At 42.9% G+C, this 19,926-nt stretch overlaps 2 protein-coding genes and 1 long non-coding RNA gene across 8 annotated transcripts in view; 2 read left to right on the top strand and 1 right to left on the bottom strand.

Annotated features, from left to right (window-relative positions):
* The window catches only part of OTUD7A (OTU deubiquitinase 7A), a 140,293-nt gene extending 124,939 nt beyond the window's left edge, over positions 1 to 15,354 (bottom strand). For 2 of the 6 annotated variants that reach the window (XM_042824033.1, XM_042824028.1), the window contains exon 1: positions 9,472 to 9,665. The gene's annotated coding sequence lies outside the window, so the exon portion shown is untranslated. Of the gene's footprint in view, positions 1 to 1,854; positions 1,886 to 9,471; positions 9,679 to 15,339 lie in introns of those variants that run through there. The other 4 variants (XM_042824029.1, XM_042824037.1, XM_042824031.1 and 1 more) reach the window with 4 other exon arrangements.
* Positions 8,821 to 12,594, top strand: LOC122163127. Its single transcript, XR_006169826.1, has 3 exons — positions 8,821 to 8,919; positions 9,181 to 9,315; positions 12,342 to 12,594. It is a non-coding gene; the product is annotated as an uncharacterized LOC122163127 (long non-coding RNA).
* A 156-nt stretch (positions 15,355 to 15,510) lies between the features above and the next one.
* On the top strand, positions 15,511 to 16,837 carry GCNT3 (glucosaminyl (N-acetyl) transferase 3, mucin type). The gene has a single exon (XM_042824039.1). It carries the CDS (start codon positions 15,511 to 15,513, stop codon positions 16,798 to 16,800), a length of 1,290 nt encoding a protein of 429 aa, XP_042679973.1. The 3' UTR covers positions 16,801 to 16,837.
* Positions 16,838 to 19,926: the final 3,089 nt, after the last annotated feature.

Genomic DNA, 19,926 nt, shown 5'->3' on the forward strand with positions numbered 1-19,926 from the left:
GGTAACTGAGAAGGCTCTTCCCATGCATCACAGGAGAAATTCCTGCAGGAGATGATTTTAGCTAAGCTAAAACTCTTCTGGAAGCATCATCAAGGTGCTCAATGGGATGCAAGAGACTCAGACTTGTGACAGAAAAGAAGGTGTATTTGATATACAGAGTACACTAAGCTGTCTTTTATGGCTCTAAACACATTTACTCTATTTGTAGAACTATATTCCTGTATATATTACTCTGCCCCAAAGGAGTAGAAAGATCAACTTCACTGCACTGTGAGTATGATCACAGGCAGCTCTCCTCTGAAGCTTGGCTGTTCCTTTCAAGGTGAGCTTCCAGCTGGAACGTTCTTAGCTAAAAGCACCCCATGGGCAGGACAACACTTGTGGCCATCCTGAGCAGCAGCCTGGATCCAGCCGTGACCCAATCCAATCTAACCTAGCAGAAGAGCTGTATCAGCAAGAATTCAACGATCTCCCACTAGGGGTCAATCTACAAGCTACTACATGCACCGAATCAAGAGGCATTCACAAACTGTGGCACTCGTGCTTCCGCCAGACCCGCTCACCCCTACAGTACACACAGGTCAACAGGAAACTTCATTTCTTACATGATACACTCCTGATATAGCTGCTTGCTGACAAGCACCTGTTACAAATGTAAACAAGGATAAGTAAAGGATAAGTAAGAAAGTAAACCCTAGATGAGCTTTCTATAGAGGCTTTTGCAACCAGGAAAACTGAAAAGAATGAAGAGAGGTGATAATAGATACCACAAGTGGTTCTGAGGAAGCCTGCGTATCTATCTGGTGTTCTGATTAAGTTCATAGGCCCCAGTCAGGGAAGATAAGACTGCACATTTTTCAGCACATTTCTTAACACTTATAAACTTGATCTCTCCAGGTGCCCAAAAATATTAAGAAGCCAAAATGTTGATCTAAATGAAAATCACTTCACTTCAAAAAAACCCTGCAAGACAAGGAAGATTGGTTTCTCAAAAGGAGTATAAAAATGAAGTATCAAAAAATAAGGAGTCACCGCTTTTGTCATAGCAAAGTCCATCACCAAACACGAAAATTAACATCTGGCTTTTTCTGAGGTTGAAATAGCTTGTTTTCTTTTTGCTTCCATTACCTCTTTGTTATTACGGAGTAGGAGTATTGGAAGAATACTGGAAAGTGTGTGCACATTGTACCCAAGTCCCACCTCTGGTTTTGAGAGAAAAGAAGCTTTATTTTCCCTCAAAAGCTAGCTTTCAAATTAGTATTCCATGAGGTTTCTACAACTGAAGTTTGGCACGATCAAAACTTATGTCACTATTTTTATACTAACTGCTAGGAGATCAAGAATTAACCCAGTTTATCTGCACACTTGTGTTTTATTGGTATTACTGGTTATTGTAAATGTTATTTAAATAGACTTCAGAGGAAGCAAGTGAAAAGTTTACCTCATCTGCCCTTCCCATCAACATTTGTTTATTTTAATAAAAAGATTTCTATTATCTAATAAAAATCACTACAAAATATTTAAAAATAAAGATGGAAAGAATTAAAGTGAAGTGTGATCTGAAGGATAGCATCATTTTAGTTATTCTAATAACCTGAAAAGACAGATTTTCTAAATAGGCATAGACATGGGCATGAATTGACAAGCTCACATGAAGAAAGCATTTCCAGATCATTCCTTTCTAAAGTTCATTTAAGTACTTATGTGGGAAAGCCAAGAAAAACAGTCCATCAAGCCCATTAAAAAAAAAAAAAAGAGGCATAGGCAGGTCTTCAACTTCTAGGTCACTGAAGTAATCTGTTACAGATCAGTGAATATTTGAAATATATACTTCACAGCTGCAGACTGACTTACCCATCAAAAAGAAGTCTTGACTCATTTTCTGGTGTATCTGCCGTCATTACAGTTGTTTTCTGACTGTTTATGTAAGCAGTGGAAAAGACAAGTGAGTCTACCCACTTCCTTAACAAACAAAAAGGTGAATGGGCCTGCTTCATCCAGGTAAGTGCTATGCTAAAAGCCATGCTGTTCTTAAGGAAAAAAGAAAAAGAAAAAAAATACAGAGTCTTTAAGTTATTACAGCATTTGCCAAGCAGGCATTTGCCCAAGAACATTGTATTCACATACTTAAAGAAAAAAGAAAAAAAAAACAAAACCACAAAACTTGTTCAGCAGTAATTTATGAGGTGACAAAAGGTGACAAGAACTAACATAGCCTACTCAGTCATTTCACAGAACGAATCAGAAATACACCCAGTTCTACCTGAACCCCATGTATACAGCCAACAGCACTTTTTAATTAAAAAAAAAAAGAGGTTAATTTGTAATTTGTTCAAAAATAGTGCTTCAAAAAGCAAATGAATCAATCCAGAACTTGCAGCATTTCAGAAGAGCTTGGATGCAAAGTTCCTCGTCTCTAGCCAACAGTACTGCTCTCAATGCTTATTTTAGTTAGGGAACTGGATCTCTATCTTTTCCCCTTGAAGAGAAGAACTTCCTTTTCATTTTGTTTTCAGTAGAAGTAACTCCTAAGCTCAGAAATTACTTAACAGTAACAGCTAGCTGGAATCCTGTCTCTCAGCAAGACAGAGATTTGGACAGATGGGATGCATACATAGGGAAAGCAATAGCTAGAAGCTGGAATGCACATTGAAAACAACACAAGATAACAGACAATACACCATACTTGGCTTCAATGTTACAGGCTGTGTTTAAGTTCAAATATTCATGAGAGACAGGATATATTTTGCTGATTATAGTTGAAAGTTCTGTCTCATAATACTTTTGTGCTCCTGCTATTCAACAGCATACTGGAAAACCCTTACAGGTTACACAGCAATGTGGAGTATAAACTGTTCAGACATACAGCTTTCTCACCATGATAGAGTGCAATATTATTGACTATTACATCTGACACTGCTCCGCAGAGGCCTATTCTCTTTATGTTAAGTATATTTATATGTACACAAGATAAATTATTTAACTGAAGTTCAGAATTAGCAACTGGCAGAATGTCTTAAACTCATTTATTTGAATCATCTACTGGAAACAATAGAAGAATTTCAGCTACAATTGAACTCTTCACCTGCAGCTGAAGAACAGCGCTTGTTAAGGGAAGGGAGCCAGTTCCCTCAGTTACAAATTACCTTCAATTTCATTAGAAGTACCAGTTGACAGTAGAAATGTATTAGCAGTAGATCCTGCAAAACATAGATCTATTAGCAGTAGATCCTTCAAAGGGGTCCTTGTGTAAGTTGCAGTATTTAGCCCAATCATTTGGTGTTGAGGGTTGTGGAGAAATTCACACACACTGCCAATGTTTTGAATCCTAATGATGAAAAGAAAACCAAGCAATGCTGCAATGACTCAAAGACACATAAAAACTGTTTCCTAACAAGTACGACATACTTCAAGAATATCTTCTCGGGAGATCTGAAAACAAGAAAACTTTTTTTAAGTGGGAGGAGATTTGTACCCTTCCATCAGCTTTTCTTCTTGAACTAAGAAGCAGAACAAATACACTTTGCAGGTACTCTTTGTAGATCTATTTGTAACTTGGCACTCCACCTACAGGTCTTGCGAGCACATCTGCCACTTTAAGACAGGAACAAACAGAAGACAGATCATGTACCAACAATCCCAAATTAATAGAAGAACAACTGCAGGCTAAGCACCTGGACAAGCAATTTACACTGTTCCCTGTATGAAGGAAGGAAGGAAGTAAAAACAGACTTTTGTTGTCATTTTTGAGAAGAAAATCTTGTATTTATTCTTACGAAGAAAGCTCTGTATATTTCTGACTCTATTGAGTATTTATTCTTACTAAGAAAGCTCTGTATATTTCTGACTCTATTGAGAATTTATTGTGGGTTTGGTGCCCTGTTTCAAAAAATATCCCATTTTCTAAACATCCCATTTTCATGCAAATCATTACATTTTTAATGGAGGCAACAGATAACCAACATGTCTCTTCCCTAACTAATGCCAGTGCTTCTCTCTATGCAAGGTGTCACTGAATATTTTTTCTGCAATCTCCAATACACTTTTTCCAGACCACTGCTAGTCAAGAGACAGATCACTGTCCCATCTCCTGTGACAAAACACAGTGCTCTCAAATGTCATTAGCAGGTGGCAGATTTAACACCAAGTAAATACAACTTCCTACAACATGCTCAGCTGTGAAACTGCCATGTATTCAGAAAAGTGTTCAAAAAGCAATTCGTAAAATCCTTTCAAGAAATGCCATTTTTTGAGATCATCACAGGAATACCACCACCTCCACCTCAGAAACTCCCTGAAGCAAAAACTAGGAGGGCACACCACAAGGGAATAACAATACATGCTTTATGCTACTTGGTGAAACACCTGTGAGTGTCACAGATGAGGGAACAAGCCAGCTGGACTTGTATCCTAACCACACCAACACGCCCTCACGGGAATTCTTTGTTCTTTATACAAGAAGCATTTGAAAGAATGATTTTAAACTAAAACCTTCACAAGGTGAAAAGTTTCCTAGCACAAAAATCCTATCTTCAAGGGACATTTCTCTCAAAATTACTAATACATGCCCATGACATTCTTTCTCACTGTGGAACACATTTGCTACTTATCTCCTGAAAAAGGGGCTTCATAGCTAAGAAAGCTTTATGGACCTGGAGAACTGTAGGAGGGGGATTGTCTACACTGATCAATCAGTAGATGTTATTCTTGATTTGTGAATTCAGAAATGCTATATACTGACATGTAAGAAAATAATAATGCCTGACTGGGTCACATCAGTGGCCCTCTAAGACAGCATTCCAACTAGAGCAATATCAATAGGAGATGCTATTCTGGGACAGCACAGAAACCTAGTCATTTTCTGTGGTCCCTTACCCTCATAGAACCCAACATCCACAGCTCTTAAAAAGTGTCAATATGGCAATCACATCTCGAGCATTTACAAGAGGAGAATGTGCAGCACTGTGATCTGTGACCACTCTGCCAATTTGAGGGGAGAACAAATTTAACAAAACATAATTCTTCAAATCTCTTTTTTGCTAAAATGCTGTCACTCAGGCACACAAAACCTTTCCCAACCCCCATGGTTTCACTGCACATTGCTCAGACATTGACAAGCATCTTCTTCAACATTACTCTTGGCAACTTCAAGTGCTTCAAAATAAAGGAAGAGAGTCCACACTGGCAGCAGTCTTGCTGATAAAAGTTGTGTCATTATTGTTCCAGTTACAGACAACCATTTTCATTAAGCTCCAGGAAGAAAAAGATGAAATAAAGGGAAATCTACACAGATACATGGATCATAGTTCACATCCTCCTATGAAGGATAATTTATTCCTCTTCTTTGGTGAAGATAGTTTAGACTGTAAAGTGTTTTGTGTTGTTGGTGGGTTGTTTTTTGTTGGGGTTTTTTGTGTGTTTTTTTCCAGTCAATTCAAAAGAACACAACCAAACACCATACTCACTAATTAGCTTTCCTGTTATATTATAAACATTCATACTAAAATCTAGAAATATGCCTGTCAAGCATCAGCAGTAAAACCATAAGAGTACTGCTAGTCAACATGGTTTCAACTACAATAGCATGTATTAAAAGAAACTAAACAAATGTGAATTAAAAAAAAAAAAAACAACCCACTAGCAACGAACTCCAATTCCTCTTTTCAGTAGCTTTTGCAATGGCTAACACTGTGCATGTGCAGCTGATGGGCAAGCTATCAAGATTTTACCAATTCTGTTCTGCATTGGCATGGAAAAGGGCATGAAGCCACAGCATCAGTCTGTATTTATCCATCAGTACTAGGATCTCACCATTTTAAATGCACACTAGTACACTTACACAACATATTGTTTCTGGATGTAAACTATTGTTTGCTAAAATATTCCCTTGCAAAAGGTGAGGTTCCTTCTATTGTCCTTTTTGTAATGGTAACCATTAAAAAAACAAAAATAAACAAAATAAAACAGTTCAAAACAGCTCTTTTCTGAAACAACTTGATGAATTTCATCTTAGTTGGGACTGAAGTATTAGTCAGCTAGTCGACTTGTGAATCAATTTTTAACTTAAAACTCATTTTACACTACTTTTCTCACTTTTCAGCAAGTCATTTAGTAACTGGAAGGGCAAATATTCATCAGAACATCTATTTTCACTTCATAAAGACCTTTGCTCTATGATAGGATTGTCAGTTGCCAGCACACAATCCAGGATTAAAATGATTAGCTGTTATAAAATCACAGAATCACAGTTGGAAGGGACCTCAAGGATCATGAATCTCCAAGTCCCCTGCAACAGGCAGGGCCACCAACCTCCACATTTCATACCAGACCAGGCTACCCAGACCAGCCTGTCCTCACAGGGGAGCTGCTCCAGTCCCCTGATCATCTTTGTGGCTCTCCTCTGGACCCTCTCCAACAGCTCCCTGTCTTTCTTGTACTGGGGGCTCCAGACCTGGATGCAGTACTCCAGATGGGGCCTCACAAGAGCAGAGTAGAGGGGGACAATCACCTCCCTGTCCCTGCTGGTCACCCCTTTTCTGATGGAGCCCAGGATACCATTTGTCCTCCGAGCCACCGGCTTCCAGCACACTGCTGGTTCAGTTAAACTTTTCATCCATCAAGACCCCCAGGTCCTTCTCCACAGGGCTGCACTCAAGGACCGCTCCTTCCAGTCTACATGGATGCCTGGGATTCCTCTGGCCCAAATGCAAAACCTTGCACTTTGCTGTGTTGAACCTCATTAGGTTCACCCAAGCCCACCTTTCCAGCCTGTCGAGGTCCCTCTGCATGGCATCCCTTCCTTCCACTGTGTCAACCGCACCACTCAGCTTGGTGTCGTCAGCAAACGTTCTGAGGGTGCACTTGATTCCACCCTCAATGCCATTGATAACAGTGTTAAAGAGCACCGGTCCCAAGACAGACCTCTGGGGGATGCCGCCGTTATCGGCCTCCACCTGGACATAGAGCCATTGATGACCACCCTCTGTCTGTGGCCTTTTAACCAATTTCTTATCCACTGAGTGGTCCACCCATCAAATCCATGTTCCTCCAATTTGGATATAAGGATGTGGTGGGGGACCATGTCAAAGGCCTTGCTCAAGTCCAGGTAAATGACATCGATCGCCTTCCCCTTGTCCAGCAATGCCGTCACTCCATCATAGAAGGCCACCAAATTGGTTAAGCATGACCCTCCCCTGGTGAAGCCGTGCTGGCTGTCTCCGATCACACGTTCGTTCCTCATGTGATCAAGCATGCTGTCCAGGATGATCTTCGCAGATCACAGAGGCGAGACTCACCAGCCTGTAGTTCCCCAGGTCCTCCTTGCTCCCCTTCTTGTAAATGATGTGACCTTTCATCCCCTCATCTGGGACCTCACCTGACAGCCACAACTTTTCAAACATGATGGAGAACATCTTGGCAATCACCTCAGCCAGCTCCTTCAGAACCCCGGGATGCACACCATCCAGCCCCATAGACTTGTGCACATTCAGTCTCATGAGGGGGTCTCGGACTTGTTCTGCCCTTACAGTGCAAGGGGGGGGGGGGAGTGAAGGGGGGAATTCACCACCCTGGTCACCACCTAGAGGCGTAGGGATGCAGGGCTCAGGGATGTGAGAAATACTGGAATCCTGGCTGCCAGTGAGGACTGAGGTAAAGAACTCATTCAGTACCTAAACAATTACTCACAATTGTTCAAAATAGATGAGTGAAATGACCTGGAAATACCATTAATTACTGGCATCATACAATATTAAAGCGATCTGAAAATGAGCAGAAATAGTTCATCACTGAAAACCTCTCTCATTCATGTATATGAACTACTTCAAAAAGAAGAGTCAAGACACCATACATTCTTTAATGTCATTAATGACTGAGGAAGCTATAACTGAGAGGATCAGGCATAAACAACTGAATTTATCCCTATTCGAAGTAAAACACAAACCAACATCTCTGCTTCTCCTTTGCCCTTCACCACCTCTCTTCACTTAAAAGGAATTCTTAGGTTCATGGACCTTAGTTCAGACAGTTGGTAGTGCTTTGTGTACTGATCTCTAGTGCCATCCTCATTGAGCACAAAAGCAGCAAAAAAGAGCACACAGAATTTAAATCTGAAAACAATGCGAAGAAAGGGAACTGCTAGTGTCCTATCTTTTAAAGAATGAACTACTACTCTGCTACTCACATTTGCATTTACAGTTGTTTCCTATGGGCCTACAATTTGGTACTCCTACAGGACCAAAAATTCACATAAACCAAGTGCCAAAATCTCTCGCCACAAAGAAAGGCCTTTTCTTATAAGTAGAAAACAAACATAAGAAGAAAAAGAAATGAAAAAGAAAAAAAAAAAGCTAACTTAATAAAAACACATATTTCCCTTGCTGATTTCCTTTGGGCGCTTGCTTATGTAGCATTTCATGAGTGTAAATGTAGGAAGTGCTCTACATCAATTCTACAGATATTTAAGGAAAATTTACCAAACTCACTGAGCCTGAAACACACAACTCAGCAATAGAACAAAATCCCTGCCAAAATATTCTGATCTAGCTGTGGAATATTCAAAAGCAAACAGACTCAATGTAGCTCTAAATATATTCAGATGCATTTCTGGGCAGCTACAGAGAAATAAACTGTCACATTAACAAAAAGCTTTTTGACAATTTGTATATTAGCCTTCAGTCTGCACATAAATGTCATTATGTTTATGACCAAGAAGAAATAAACATAAAATTGAAAAAACGAATGCAATTTTATTACAGAATAGAATGCTCCGAAGTCCAGAGGACTTTGCAGACAGCTGCCAAGAAAACAAGGAACAAAGCTAACATGTTTCTATGACTATTTTTTTGTTCAAATACAAACTCTCTCAGTAAGTTTCATCTATTTCAGGAACTCCTTTATTAAGCAACATACCCTTCAAAAGTGAGTTACCATGCTTTCTCCATTGTGATAAATGTATAAAATGAATTTCGGGTTCTTTGTTTCTTTATTCCTACAGCTCTGAATGCCTCTATCGTCTTTCTAAGAGAGTTTTGTTTGCTGTTTTGTTTATATTTCGTACTCTGTATGAAGCAATCCTTTTCTAGAAACAATGAGGCATGAGCTAATGTATTTATTATCCCCAGTATCACTGTGTTTTCCTTGTGTTATATCCTTCACGAAAACTCAGGTTATTTTTTCCAGGCAGGATCAGTTTCCAGTTGGACACCACAGCCAGAAAGCTGTCGGTTTTCAGAAGCAGTTCCAAGGACTTATTTTTCAAACACCTTTACCAGCATCTTTCCACTATTTGAATGCCTCTACAGTGATCTGCATAAGGTGAGTAAATCCTTATCTCTGTAGTTTCTAGTGATTTTGCATTATATCTTATCAGAAGAGTTCATTTTTGTGTAAAACATCAGCCACTGAGAAACATTCTGCTGATAATGTGTTGGTTATGACTACCTGTTTAATCTTTCTTCAAAGCATACTCACTGTTACTCCATTTGGTCCAGCTATTTTGTCATCAATGAAAGTTGAAACTCTTCCATTTCAGTAATATTTCTACAGAGGTCCACAACCTGGTGCATTGATCCTGTAATTACAAGGGGATTAACATCAGTTACCAAACAGGAACTGCTAACTATGATACGATAAGCACTGCATTATGATTTTCATGTATGTGCTGCCTTTTCATGTTCTGATGTTTCCGTGTGCAGGCTGACTCAGAGGTAATGCACACACTCTTACGTCATTTGTCACAAACTGCAGGGAAGCAAAACTCTTTTACACCTCTCAGTTTCCTCAAAGATTTACTTAACCTCTAATTAGACATAAAAACAGCTAAAAAGATGCACGTGGGCCTGACAGAGTATGGGACTGAGCCATGTAACTTCCAAAATGAAACAGCAAGAAAACTCAAGCTAAGGTATGAAACAACAGGCTGGGAATTTCAAGAAGCAAAACCTGTGTAAGACCATCCAGAGCTCATCACACTGACGTTTACTCTGAGGTGTACATTTGTAAATATATTTACATAAGCTTTACTATAGTTACTTTCATAATAGAATATTTCCTTGTTCCCTTTTATCTCACTTGCAAAAGAATAAGATGTGTCAGAATCCACAAAAAAAGAACAGTAAATCTTTAATCTCTAAGGACAAACATTGCGAAGGTTGTCACAAAGTTCTCCAAAAGATTCAGTACTTCAAATCTTAAAACTATAATCCAAGTATGATTCTTTGATTTTATAGATAAAAATACTACAATAGCACAGTGAGTAAAAAGAGGAACTTGAGCAGTCAAGAAAACAGAAATCTAATTCCTTATCAACACAATTCAAAGGAGGAACTGATTAATAATAATATCAATTTCCAGCAGACACAAATAAGAAAATTCCCTTAGGCAACACACAAAGAAAGTGGAATGCAGCACTTCACAACACAATGATTTTAACACAAAGTGTGTACTTAACAGCAAATGATGCATATAGTACATTTAGGAACAATTTTACTTAAGGAGTAGTCAGTGGGAGTATCACTAATTTTGCTTAACTTCCCGTTATTACTCAACCAAAGCCACTTCAGTATCAGAACCAGCCTTAAGTATTTTTAGGTGGGTCTGCAAAATCATCTTTCAGGCTTCGGGCAGGCAGGCAGACATTTGTCAGGTGACTAATCCATATAACTTTGGGGAGAAACAGCAAGCCGATTCTCTGTATTTCTAGGGAACGTTATCTATTAATTGGGATGACCATCCATGTGTCTTTGACAAGTTGGCTATATCATAAATCATCTTGAGCTGTAAAATATACTGAGCGGACACCAGGACAACTAGAGCCATCGGCCTTCCTATGCAAACAGTAAGCTGAGCATGGGAGTAGGAATAGAGGAAGACAAGAGCAAGAAAAAAGTTATACACAACCTTTTCCTTACTTAAGTCATACCCTTATCACATATTTCTGTCCTCTCCCTAGCTCCCTCCCAGCAATTAGCAAAAGAGGATCCATATACAAACAATGCTTAACCTACTGAGCTTACGTGGCAGTGTTTTGGAAGAGAGGTAAAGGGGGCCCATGTGATTACAGAGCAGTGGCTGCCCCAGGCCAGGCACAAAGGGCCAGTCACTGAAGCTGGTGGTGCCTCTGTATATACATAAGAAATATATATATAGATATATATAAGGAAAGGGGAAAAAGGGGAAAAAGATAAAAGAAACAGCCTAGAGAGTGAGAGAGCATGGGGGGCATGGGGGCATCCTGCAGACACCAAGGATAGTGAGGGAGGGCAGGAGCTGCCGCAGGCAGCGGAGCAAGAATTTCCCTTACCAAGCAGCTGGGTATGCCCCGAGTGAAGCCACAGCCCGTGCAGAGCTGCCATGTGGAGCAGGCTTAGTGTCAAAAATCGCAGGCAGTGAAGGTCTCGCTCTGGAGGCTTATCCTGAAGGACTGAAGGCTGTGCAGAAAACCCATGCTAGAGCAGTTCACCAAGGACTGCAGCCCATGGCAATGCTGTGGAAACCACCCAAACGCTACTCCATTCAGGCCAGAAGCGTGGCCCTGCAAAGAAAGGGCACTTTGGATGAAGGACTGCTCTACAGACAGCCTCTGTCCTTGCTTGACAAATTCAAGCAAAAAAAACAAACACTGGAAGAGACATAACCCCTGCTTCATTGTCAAAAGGACAGAACATCTACAAACGATTACTTGACACTGCTTTTGACTGATATTTTACACACTCTCACCTTGTAAAGCGTGTTGCCTTCTGCTTACCTTATTTGTACCTCCTTCAGGTACTTCTATTTAACTCTTCGCTATCTAGCTGACACGCAAAAGCTCAAACAACTATCAGACACAAAGGGTAAAGGCAAGTCACGTTGCTGTGAACATCAAATTCCTGATACAAAAATGCAAAAACCATATTACAACAACCATAGACAAGTTATCTAAGTTTTTGCAGATAATGACATTTCACAGCAAAACTGAATACAATGAAATCTACATTTCACGTTGCAATCTACTCTCCTACCTCTAGCTTACTGCTCTCTCTATCCAAATATTCATGTGGCTGTGAATTACCTTCTAGACACTGCCTGTACTGTAGGAGGTTCCTTATTACCTACTGTTCTATAACATCCTTATATGTATCCTTATAATTGGGGCAGCTGCTCTGCATAGACGTTTAAGCAGTCATTTTTGTGCCCAAAGGGAGACAGATGTTAAAAACTAAACAAAGCCAAACCTTTGTTTAATTTTCTTTTTGAGTGCCCAGTTTACAGTAAAGCATTCTGGAAATTTTATTTAGTTACAGATAAGAGCATAAATATTAGCAGTTTTTAACATTAACAGTTTTTAATCCTTATTTTAGGATGAAAACAAGTTCTTAAATCTTGGACTTTACCAACAATACATGTGTGGGCTACCATTTCTCCCAAGGAAAAAGAAAGATTTGCAGGAAGCATGACAGTAAGATGTGTGTGCCTTGTCCATAATGCACAGTGCTCTTATCAGACAAGCCAGATACCAATCCTTACAGAAACTGCAAAGTTTTAAATCCTAACGATGGAAGCTGCAGCTCGTCTGCTTAGCAGAGAATAAAGCAAATGTTCCCCTGTGCTGATGATATGCATTGCTACTTGCTGTTCAGAGAACACAAAAGGAAATAACCACGAAAAACTGATGCTAAGCAACAAAGACGACATTCACGGAGAGCTGGTCAGTAGAGTGATACACTGATAATCCACCCTGGAACTTGTTCAGGTTTGCAGTTAAGCGTGTGGCTCGTAATTCCCACACAATACAGTTCAAAAACCCACCCTGAAATTAGGCAAGGAAGACATCCCTGAGTCTCTTGTAAAGACATAACTCCTTCGGGTCACTTCAGTCTGTTGTTCAAAAACAAGAAAAAACCCTGGGGGAATCTATGTCCAAACAGCTATGTAGCACAGACAGCACCAGAGCGTCATATTCATCAGCCTGACATTAAATTCACAGAATGATGACAACTGAATTCAAAGTTTGTTCTTTACTTGGTACTGGACTTTCCTTATTAAACAAACAAACAAACAAACCAACAAAACTATCTGATACAGATATAAGCAAATATAATTTGTCCAGAAACTACCTTCCACATGACTACTACCATCTGTGTATATGGCAGCAATTTCAAGAAGTATGTTACTTCATAATGCATTACCTATGGGTCTGTTTATGCCATTCCCATCATTGGCCAGCATACAGTGAAACAGCACCAACCTGCTGCCACTTCACAGTGGGTTGGGGTTATTTATTTACTAGTGTCTTATGCTTTTGGAGCTGCTCAGAGATCAAATACACCGCTAGCCTTAGGGTCACAGCTGAGTACACTGAAAACACATTTTTCAGGTCTCAGGTTAAACTTACCAATTATCAATTTCTAACTGTGATATGACAGTTAGAGTCTCTTTTCAAGTTCTTGAAAAACACTTTTATGAAAAACATCACTGCATTTCTGAATCACAAGACCATAATTTTCAAAAAGTTATACCAAAATGCACGTTACTGGCATCAACTATGAAAACCCATTAAAAGCTCTCAAGTGGAGTCATCAGTTTTTCAGCATTTCCTGTTAGACTAAGATTTGGAAGATTTCATCCAGACACCATGCCACGAGAAGGTGTGACACATACAGATCAGCTAGAACCTTAAAGCAGAAAAAACTGCTTACAGTGCTTTATAGTATCTACATTATCTACAACATGTATTCCTGGCCCACAAGATGCATCAAAGGTGAAGTTTGTATAATGATATCAGAATACAGATTCAATATAAAGACATCACCGTAGATACACTAAGTTCATAACAATTATCTTTTCCCCATTGGAATGCACTTTGTCCAGGCAAATGAACTCTCTGCAGCAAGCTGAAGATAACTTAAAAACTTGCCGAAGCACAGTGAACACTCACACGAACACTGAATCAGCAATCTCAGTATACAAATTCAAGATGTAATAGCTGATGTTTTCAAAAACTCATGCAGAACAATTCCTGGTTCTCAGCTCTGGTGCATGTTCTGCGTGCTTGACGTATCTAGAGCTAGATAAATAGTGAGACACACCTTTCTTTGTATTTCAGAAAGCCAATGTCTCTCTCTCTCCAGTTATAAATGTCAAATTCTTACTACCTTCTCACTTTTTAAGGAAGCCTTACATAAGTGGTCCAATCCTTTTGCAGTTTTGTTGTTTTTTTTTTTTTTAACAGAAGTTTCATTTTATTGGAGCCAATATTTCTTCACAAACACGTTACCAAATTTCTTGCTTGGTTCAAACCACAAAGTGATTCAGTACAACTGCCGAGGCAGGTGCACATGAAGATGCACCAGTATTCTTTCACTCCTTTATTTAAGCAGGCACTTTGTGGCTATTCATCTATAACCCACAGCCTCTGATTTCACCCTCTGCTCCTACTGCAAAAACAAAGACTACTTTGAGCAGCTACCAAACACCATCTGCAATGATTCCCCCTCAGTGGCCTCCCCCTGCTCTGCCATTGTAAGCCCCCACCTGGAGTGCTGTGTCCAGGCCTGGGGGCCTCCAGTATAGGAGAGATGTGGAACTGTTGGAGGAGGTCCAGAGGAGGGTCACAAAGATACTCAGAGGGCTGGAGCACCTCTCCTATGAAGAAAGGTTGAGGAAGTTGAGCTTGTTTAGCTTGCAGAATAAAGGGCTCTGGGGAGACCTCATCACAGTCTTCCAGTACTTGAAGGGAGCTTCTAAGCATGAGGAGAACCAGTTTTTTGCATGTTCTGATATTGATGGGACAGGAGGGAAACAGCTAAACAGGTAAAGGTTTAGGTTAGATATTAGGAACTTTTTTTTTACTCAGAGGGCAGTGAGGCCCTGACACCACTGCCCAGAGAAACTGTGGATGGCCCATTCCTGGCAGCACTCACAGCCAGATTAGATGGGATTCTGGGCAGCCTGATGTGGTGGCTGGCAACCCTACCCACGGCAGGGGGGGGGAACTGGATGGGCATTAAGGTCTCCTCCAACCCAAGACATTCTATGATTCTATAACCCTTCACTAATGCCCCAAACGTTCCAGGCTAGCAAACACACTGCTGCAGGGCTTCCCTCCAGTAACACTGCTGCTGTCGCTCCCTGACACGATGCAAACACTGGGAAAGCAGCATATATCCCACAGTCATCTAGCAATACTTCTCTTTAAAAGCACAAGGTTGCATTCTAGAAGAATTCTGCTTGCTCCACAGAGAGGTAAGCGGTAAGATCAAATATCTTCTTTCACACTGACATACAAGATACCCAAGCACTAATAAAATGAAACAGTTACGCAGCAAGGAGAGAGGGAGGGGACTTCCTTTTATTCACCTGCGGTGACTGCCCCGCCGCTGTTCCACCCGGCAGGATCGCGGCACCGTCAGTCCATTCATTGCACGGCAACGACCGTTTCACCGCTCCCTCGGGGCGACGCGGGGCGCCCCGGGGCGAGGCAGCGGCGGGCCGGGCGGGCAGCGCTTCGCTCCCAGGCGCGGGTCGGGCATGCGGCTGTGCAACAAGAAGCTCCCGGCGGCGCGGCGGCGCTGCGCGGTGCTGCTCGGCTCCCTGCTGCTGGCCGCCGCCGTGGCGCTGCGCGGAATCGCCCTACCCTGCCGCGACGCCCAGCCGCGCTGCCGGGACCGCCTGTACGGGGCGCTGCGGCTGGAGCCCCGCTGGAAGCTCGACTGCGCGGGGGTGGTCCGCGGGGACGAGGAGGCGGTGCGGGACGCCCTGGTGAGCAACCTGGAGGTGAGGAACAAAAGGCAACCCCTGAGCCCCGAGGAGTACCTGAACATGACGAAGGACTGCCGCAGCTTCAAGGAGGGCCGGCGCTACATCGAGTTCCCGCTGAGCGAGGAGGAAGCCGACTTCCCCATTGCCTACTCCATGGTCATCCACCACAAGATCGAGATGTTCGAGCGGCTCCTGCGCTCTCTCTACGCGCCGCAGAACGTCTACTGCGTCCACGTGGACGGCAAGGCTCCCGCCGCCTTCCAGCAGGCCGTGCGGGCCATCGCCGCCTGCTTCCCCAACGTCTTCGTGGCCAGCCGCCTGGAGAGCGTGGTGTACGCCTCCTGGTCCCGGCTGCAGGCCGACCTCAACTGCATGCAGGACCTGCTGCGGAGCCCCGTGCCCTGGCGCTACATCCTCACCACGTGCGGCACCGACTTCCCCATCAAGACCAACGCGGAGATTGTCCGCGCGCTGCGGGTGCTGCAGGGGCAGAACAGCATGGAGTCGGAGAAGCCGACGGCCTACAAGCGGGAGCGCTGGAAGTACCAGCACCTCGTGAAGACCTCCATCTCCCGCACGGCCACGGAGAAGTCGCCGTCGCCGCTGCCCTCGCCGATGTTCACGGGCAGCGCCTACATCGCGGCCACGCGGGCCTTCGTGCGGCACGTGCTGGAGGACCCCGCGGCGCGGCGCTTCCTCGATTGGGCCAAGGACACCTACAGCCCCGACGAGCACGTGTGGGCCACGCTGAACCGCGCGCCCGGCGTGCCCGGCGCCGTGCCGTACAGCGACAAGTTCCAGACGTCCGACATGAACGCGCTGCCCCGCCTGGTCAAGTGGCAGTACCTGGACGGCGACACGAGCCGCGGAGCGCCCTACCCGCCCTGCACCGGCCGCTTCCAGCGCAGCGTCTGCGTCTACGGGGCCGGGGACGTGGCCTGGATGCTGCGGCAGCGCCAACTCCTGGCCAACAAGTTCGACCCCGAAGTAGACGATGCGGCCATCCAGTGTCTCGAGAGCCACCTGCGCCGTAAGGCGCTCCTCGGCCGGGGGCTGTGAGCGGACCGCGGGCGGGGATCCTTCCGCGACCCCCGAGGCGAAGGGTCGGCGCGCTCCGAGCGCGGGAGCGGCGGTGCTGTGGGGCGGAGGGGCCGGGACTCCGCCCGCCGCTGCCGGCTCCACACAGAGGCGGCCCCGGAGTTCTCCGGCGGCCGTCGTAAGCGGACGAGCGCGCTGTTTTTCCACTCCGCGTGCCGTCTGCTCGCAGAAGTGACGCCGAAGGTTCGCTGTTAGGTCACGAGACGAGCTGAGGCGACGCAATTAATCGGACCGCCCGGCTGAACATCGGCTGCTGCTCCTGTTTCGGTCGCTTGGGAGCCCTCTGACTGCTGGCCGTAGCAAATGTGCCGCAAGAGACAGCTCCTGGGTGCTCCGTGCCCTGTACTCACCTGAGGAAAGCTGGCTACGCCCTCCAGCCCTTCTGCACCTGCAGCACAGGCACAGGACATCTGTGTGGAGAGTAGTGCACAGGCCCACCTTGTCTGCCTCCTTCCTGCCTTTTTCCTCCACCCAGAGATTAGTTTTATGCAGTGCTCTCCACAGTGTAACTGCCACATCCAGGGGTGTGCTGGGCCTTAAGAAGAACAAAAACATCCAGTGCATTCTTTTTTTTACTTGAAGTTACTATGAGCTAGTTACTGAAGTTACTTTAAGTAGGAAAAGTTGGTCAACTTTTGTATCTCACCCACAGGTGCTTCACCCAGCTCTCCTTAAGGCCAGCTCCTTCCACACACCCAGCACATCCTCACAGAGAGGCCGAGAGTTTAATTCAGTTGCCTCTGTGCTGGTAGCATTTTTTCCTTAAGATTTTCTAATCAGTGAGCACTTTCATCTTTATAAATTCAGAGTCTCATGTGGGGAATGACCATCAGCCAAAGAACATCCTCTAAATGTAGCGAGCTGCTGATTTCAGAAGTTCAATTATGACTGAAGCCACGCAGTTCTTGGAAACACTGATTTAAGAAAGAAGTGATTAAACGACTGACTTAACAAGGTGTGCTGCTGTAATTTTGTTGGACATTTTAAAATGAAATGATAAATGCTGATTTTTGAAATGGCACAGTGAAGTAGCAGTGATTGCTGTAGGCAAAAAAGGCAAGACAAGCTGTCAAATTAACAATGAATCCATCACTGGACATTTATTTATCATTCCCAACTTCCCCCCCCCCTCCCCCCCTCCCCCAAAAGTGAATAAAGCAGTAGGGTTGATGAGTCCATTGGGAAATGGTTTCCAAGTACTGTAAATAGAAATCTGCTCCTATGGAGAGTAAAGTTTCTGTTAGTAACATGTAAAACTTAAAATGGTTTCAGCAGCCAAATCTGCATTACATAACAAATATAGCCATGTGTAGTATGTTCACTTAGAACATCTGTGCTGAGCCGGAGCAAGAACTCACATTTCCCAGCATAGAAGACTGCATTCAAACTGTAGGTGCCTTCTCTGATTTTGCGTGTTGTAGCTCATTCATTCACTGCAGATTAATAAACATCAGCCCAAAGTGGTGAACTGCTGTCAGTGGTTCACTGGCAGAGCTGGGATAGATTCAAGTTTGGTTGATGTTTTTCCAGCCATGTGAAGAATTCTCTGAGCGCCTACAGAGAGTAAAGATGCTCTTGGGGCAGGGGGGAAACCTCAGCCTAAAACAGTGAAAGATTCCCAGAGGGACCTCTCTGTTGTTTAGTAAGTGTATCTCTAAAGAAAGATCTGTACTTACAAGTTGCTTACAGATTTACCACAGTAATTTCTGTCTCTGTCCTGTAGATACGTGCAACTTTTAAAGTTGTTTCCTCTCCCAGAAATACAAAGCGTTGCTTATACAGAATAAGTATCAGCAAAGGTTTTATCTGTGACTGACAGAGAGCCCCAAACAAACAAACAAGCAATCAAATGGAGACAGAGCAACAAGCACATAGATCTGAAAACTATTAAAAAGCCACTTTGAATCAGTTTCACGTAAGTCTCGGCAGAGTCAAACTAACTTCTCTTTGAATATTACATATTGCAATCTGTGCTCTTCCTGGTTAAAACATAGCATTTGTCCACACTGGAAAAAGCTTGCCTATTGAATAGGAATTGAATTTCCCTCTTCTTGGGGAACTAGGTTAACTACAAAAACACAAAGCTTTTTTTTTGCTGCAAACAAATGCCTGTCACATCACAAAAGCAGCATCTTATAGAGTGATAAATATGAAAATAATTACGTCAAGACGTTTTTGAAGTATATTTATAGTCCTTAAATAGAGACCATCTGCCCAATTCACCAAGTGTTCTTTTTAATCTGTCTACCTTGGACAGTTGGTTCTTGATAAGTTCTAACTCTTAACTATTTTGGTTGAGAATCTTTGCTCCCAAATCTTTGTTGTAGGATTATGCCATTATATTTTGAGGCAGTTGATCATCTTTGGTGTGTTTTGGATACAGCCTTTTACACAGTACACGGTCAGTCAGACAGAAACAAGAGGGTGGAAACAAGGGTGGAAACAGTCAATGAGTAGTCAGACTGTCATTCTCTGTCACCTCATGGTTGTATGCACTCTTACAAAATGTTTACCTTTTCAACATGATTATACTATTTTTACCACCACCAACAGCATTTGAAAATTTTACTCACAATTTATCTCTGATAATTTGGTTCGTAAAACAAAGGTATATCTTGTGCAAATTTATTTTAAACTCACCCTCTCGGTAGTAATCTAATTTATTCTGGGGGAACATGAGGCTACTCCCAAATTCAGAAAGTGAACTAAGATAAAAAGATTCTGGCACAGGAATATTCACAGCACTTCCTCTTCCACAGACATTAGAAATTTGACATTAGAAAGCAGTGATACAAATAAAAAAGTGACGTATATTACTATGATCTGTAATGATAAGGAGACATAGAGAACATCACTGAATAACCACGTGTAACTTTGTGTTCCACAGATCTCAAAGTGTCGCAGAAATAAGTTCAGTAGCATCTCAGAAAATTGATGACAGGGACGCAAAGAAATGATGCAGTTGGGCAAGGTTAGCTGTAGAACTGAGGAGAAGAACAAATTGCCAGCAAATTAGGACAAACCTCAGCCCAAAGTAGAATACAGAATCATCCCCCAAAACAGATTAAATACCCTATGAACTTCATC

Source organism: Centrocercus urophasianus, unplaced genomic scaffold, assembly GCF_019232065.1.
Source record: "Centrocercus urophasianus isolate 14NV4802_14NV808 unplaced genomic scaffold, USGS_Curo_1.0 seq_23, whole genome shotgun sequence".
Classification (NCBI taxonomy): Eukaryota; Metazoa; Chordata; class Aves; order Galliformes; family Phasianidae; genus Centrocercus; species Centrocercus urophasianus.

Excerpts from the sequence above, each read along its gene's own strand:
- GCNT3 (XM_042824039.1), top strand. The coding sequence starts at position 15,511 with ATGCGGCTGTGCAACAAGAAGCTCCCGGCGGCGCGGCGGCGCTGCGCG.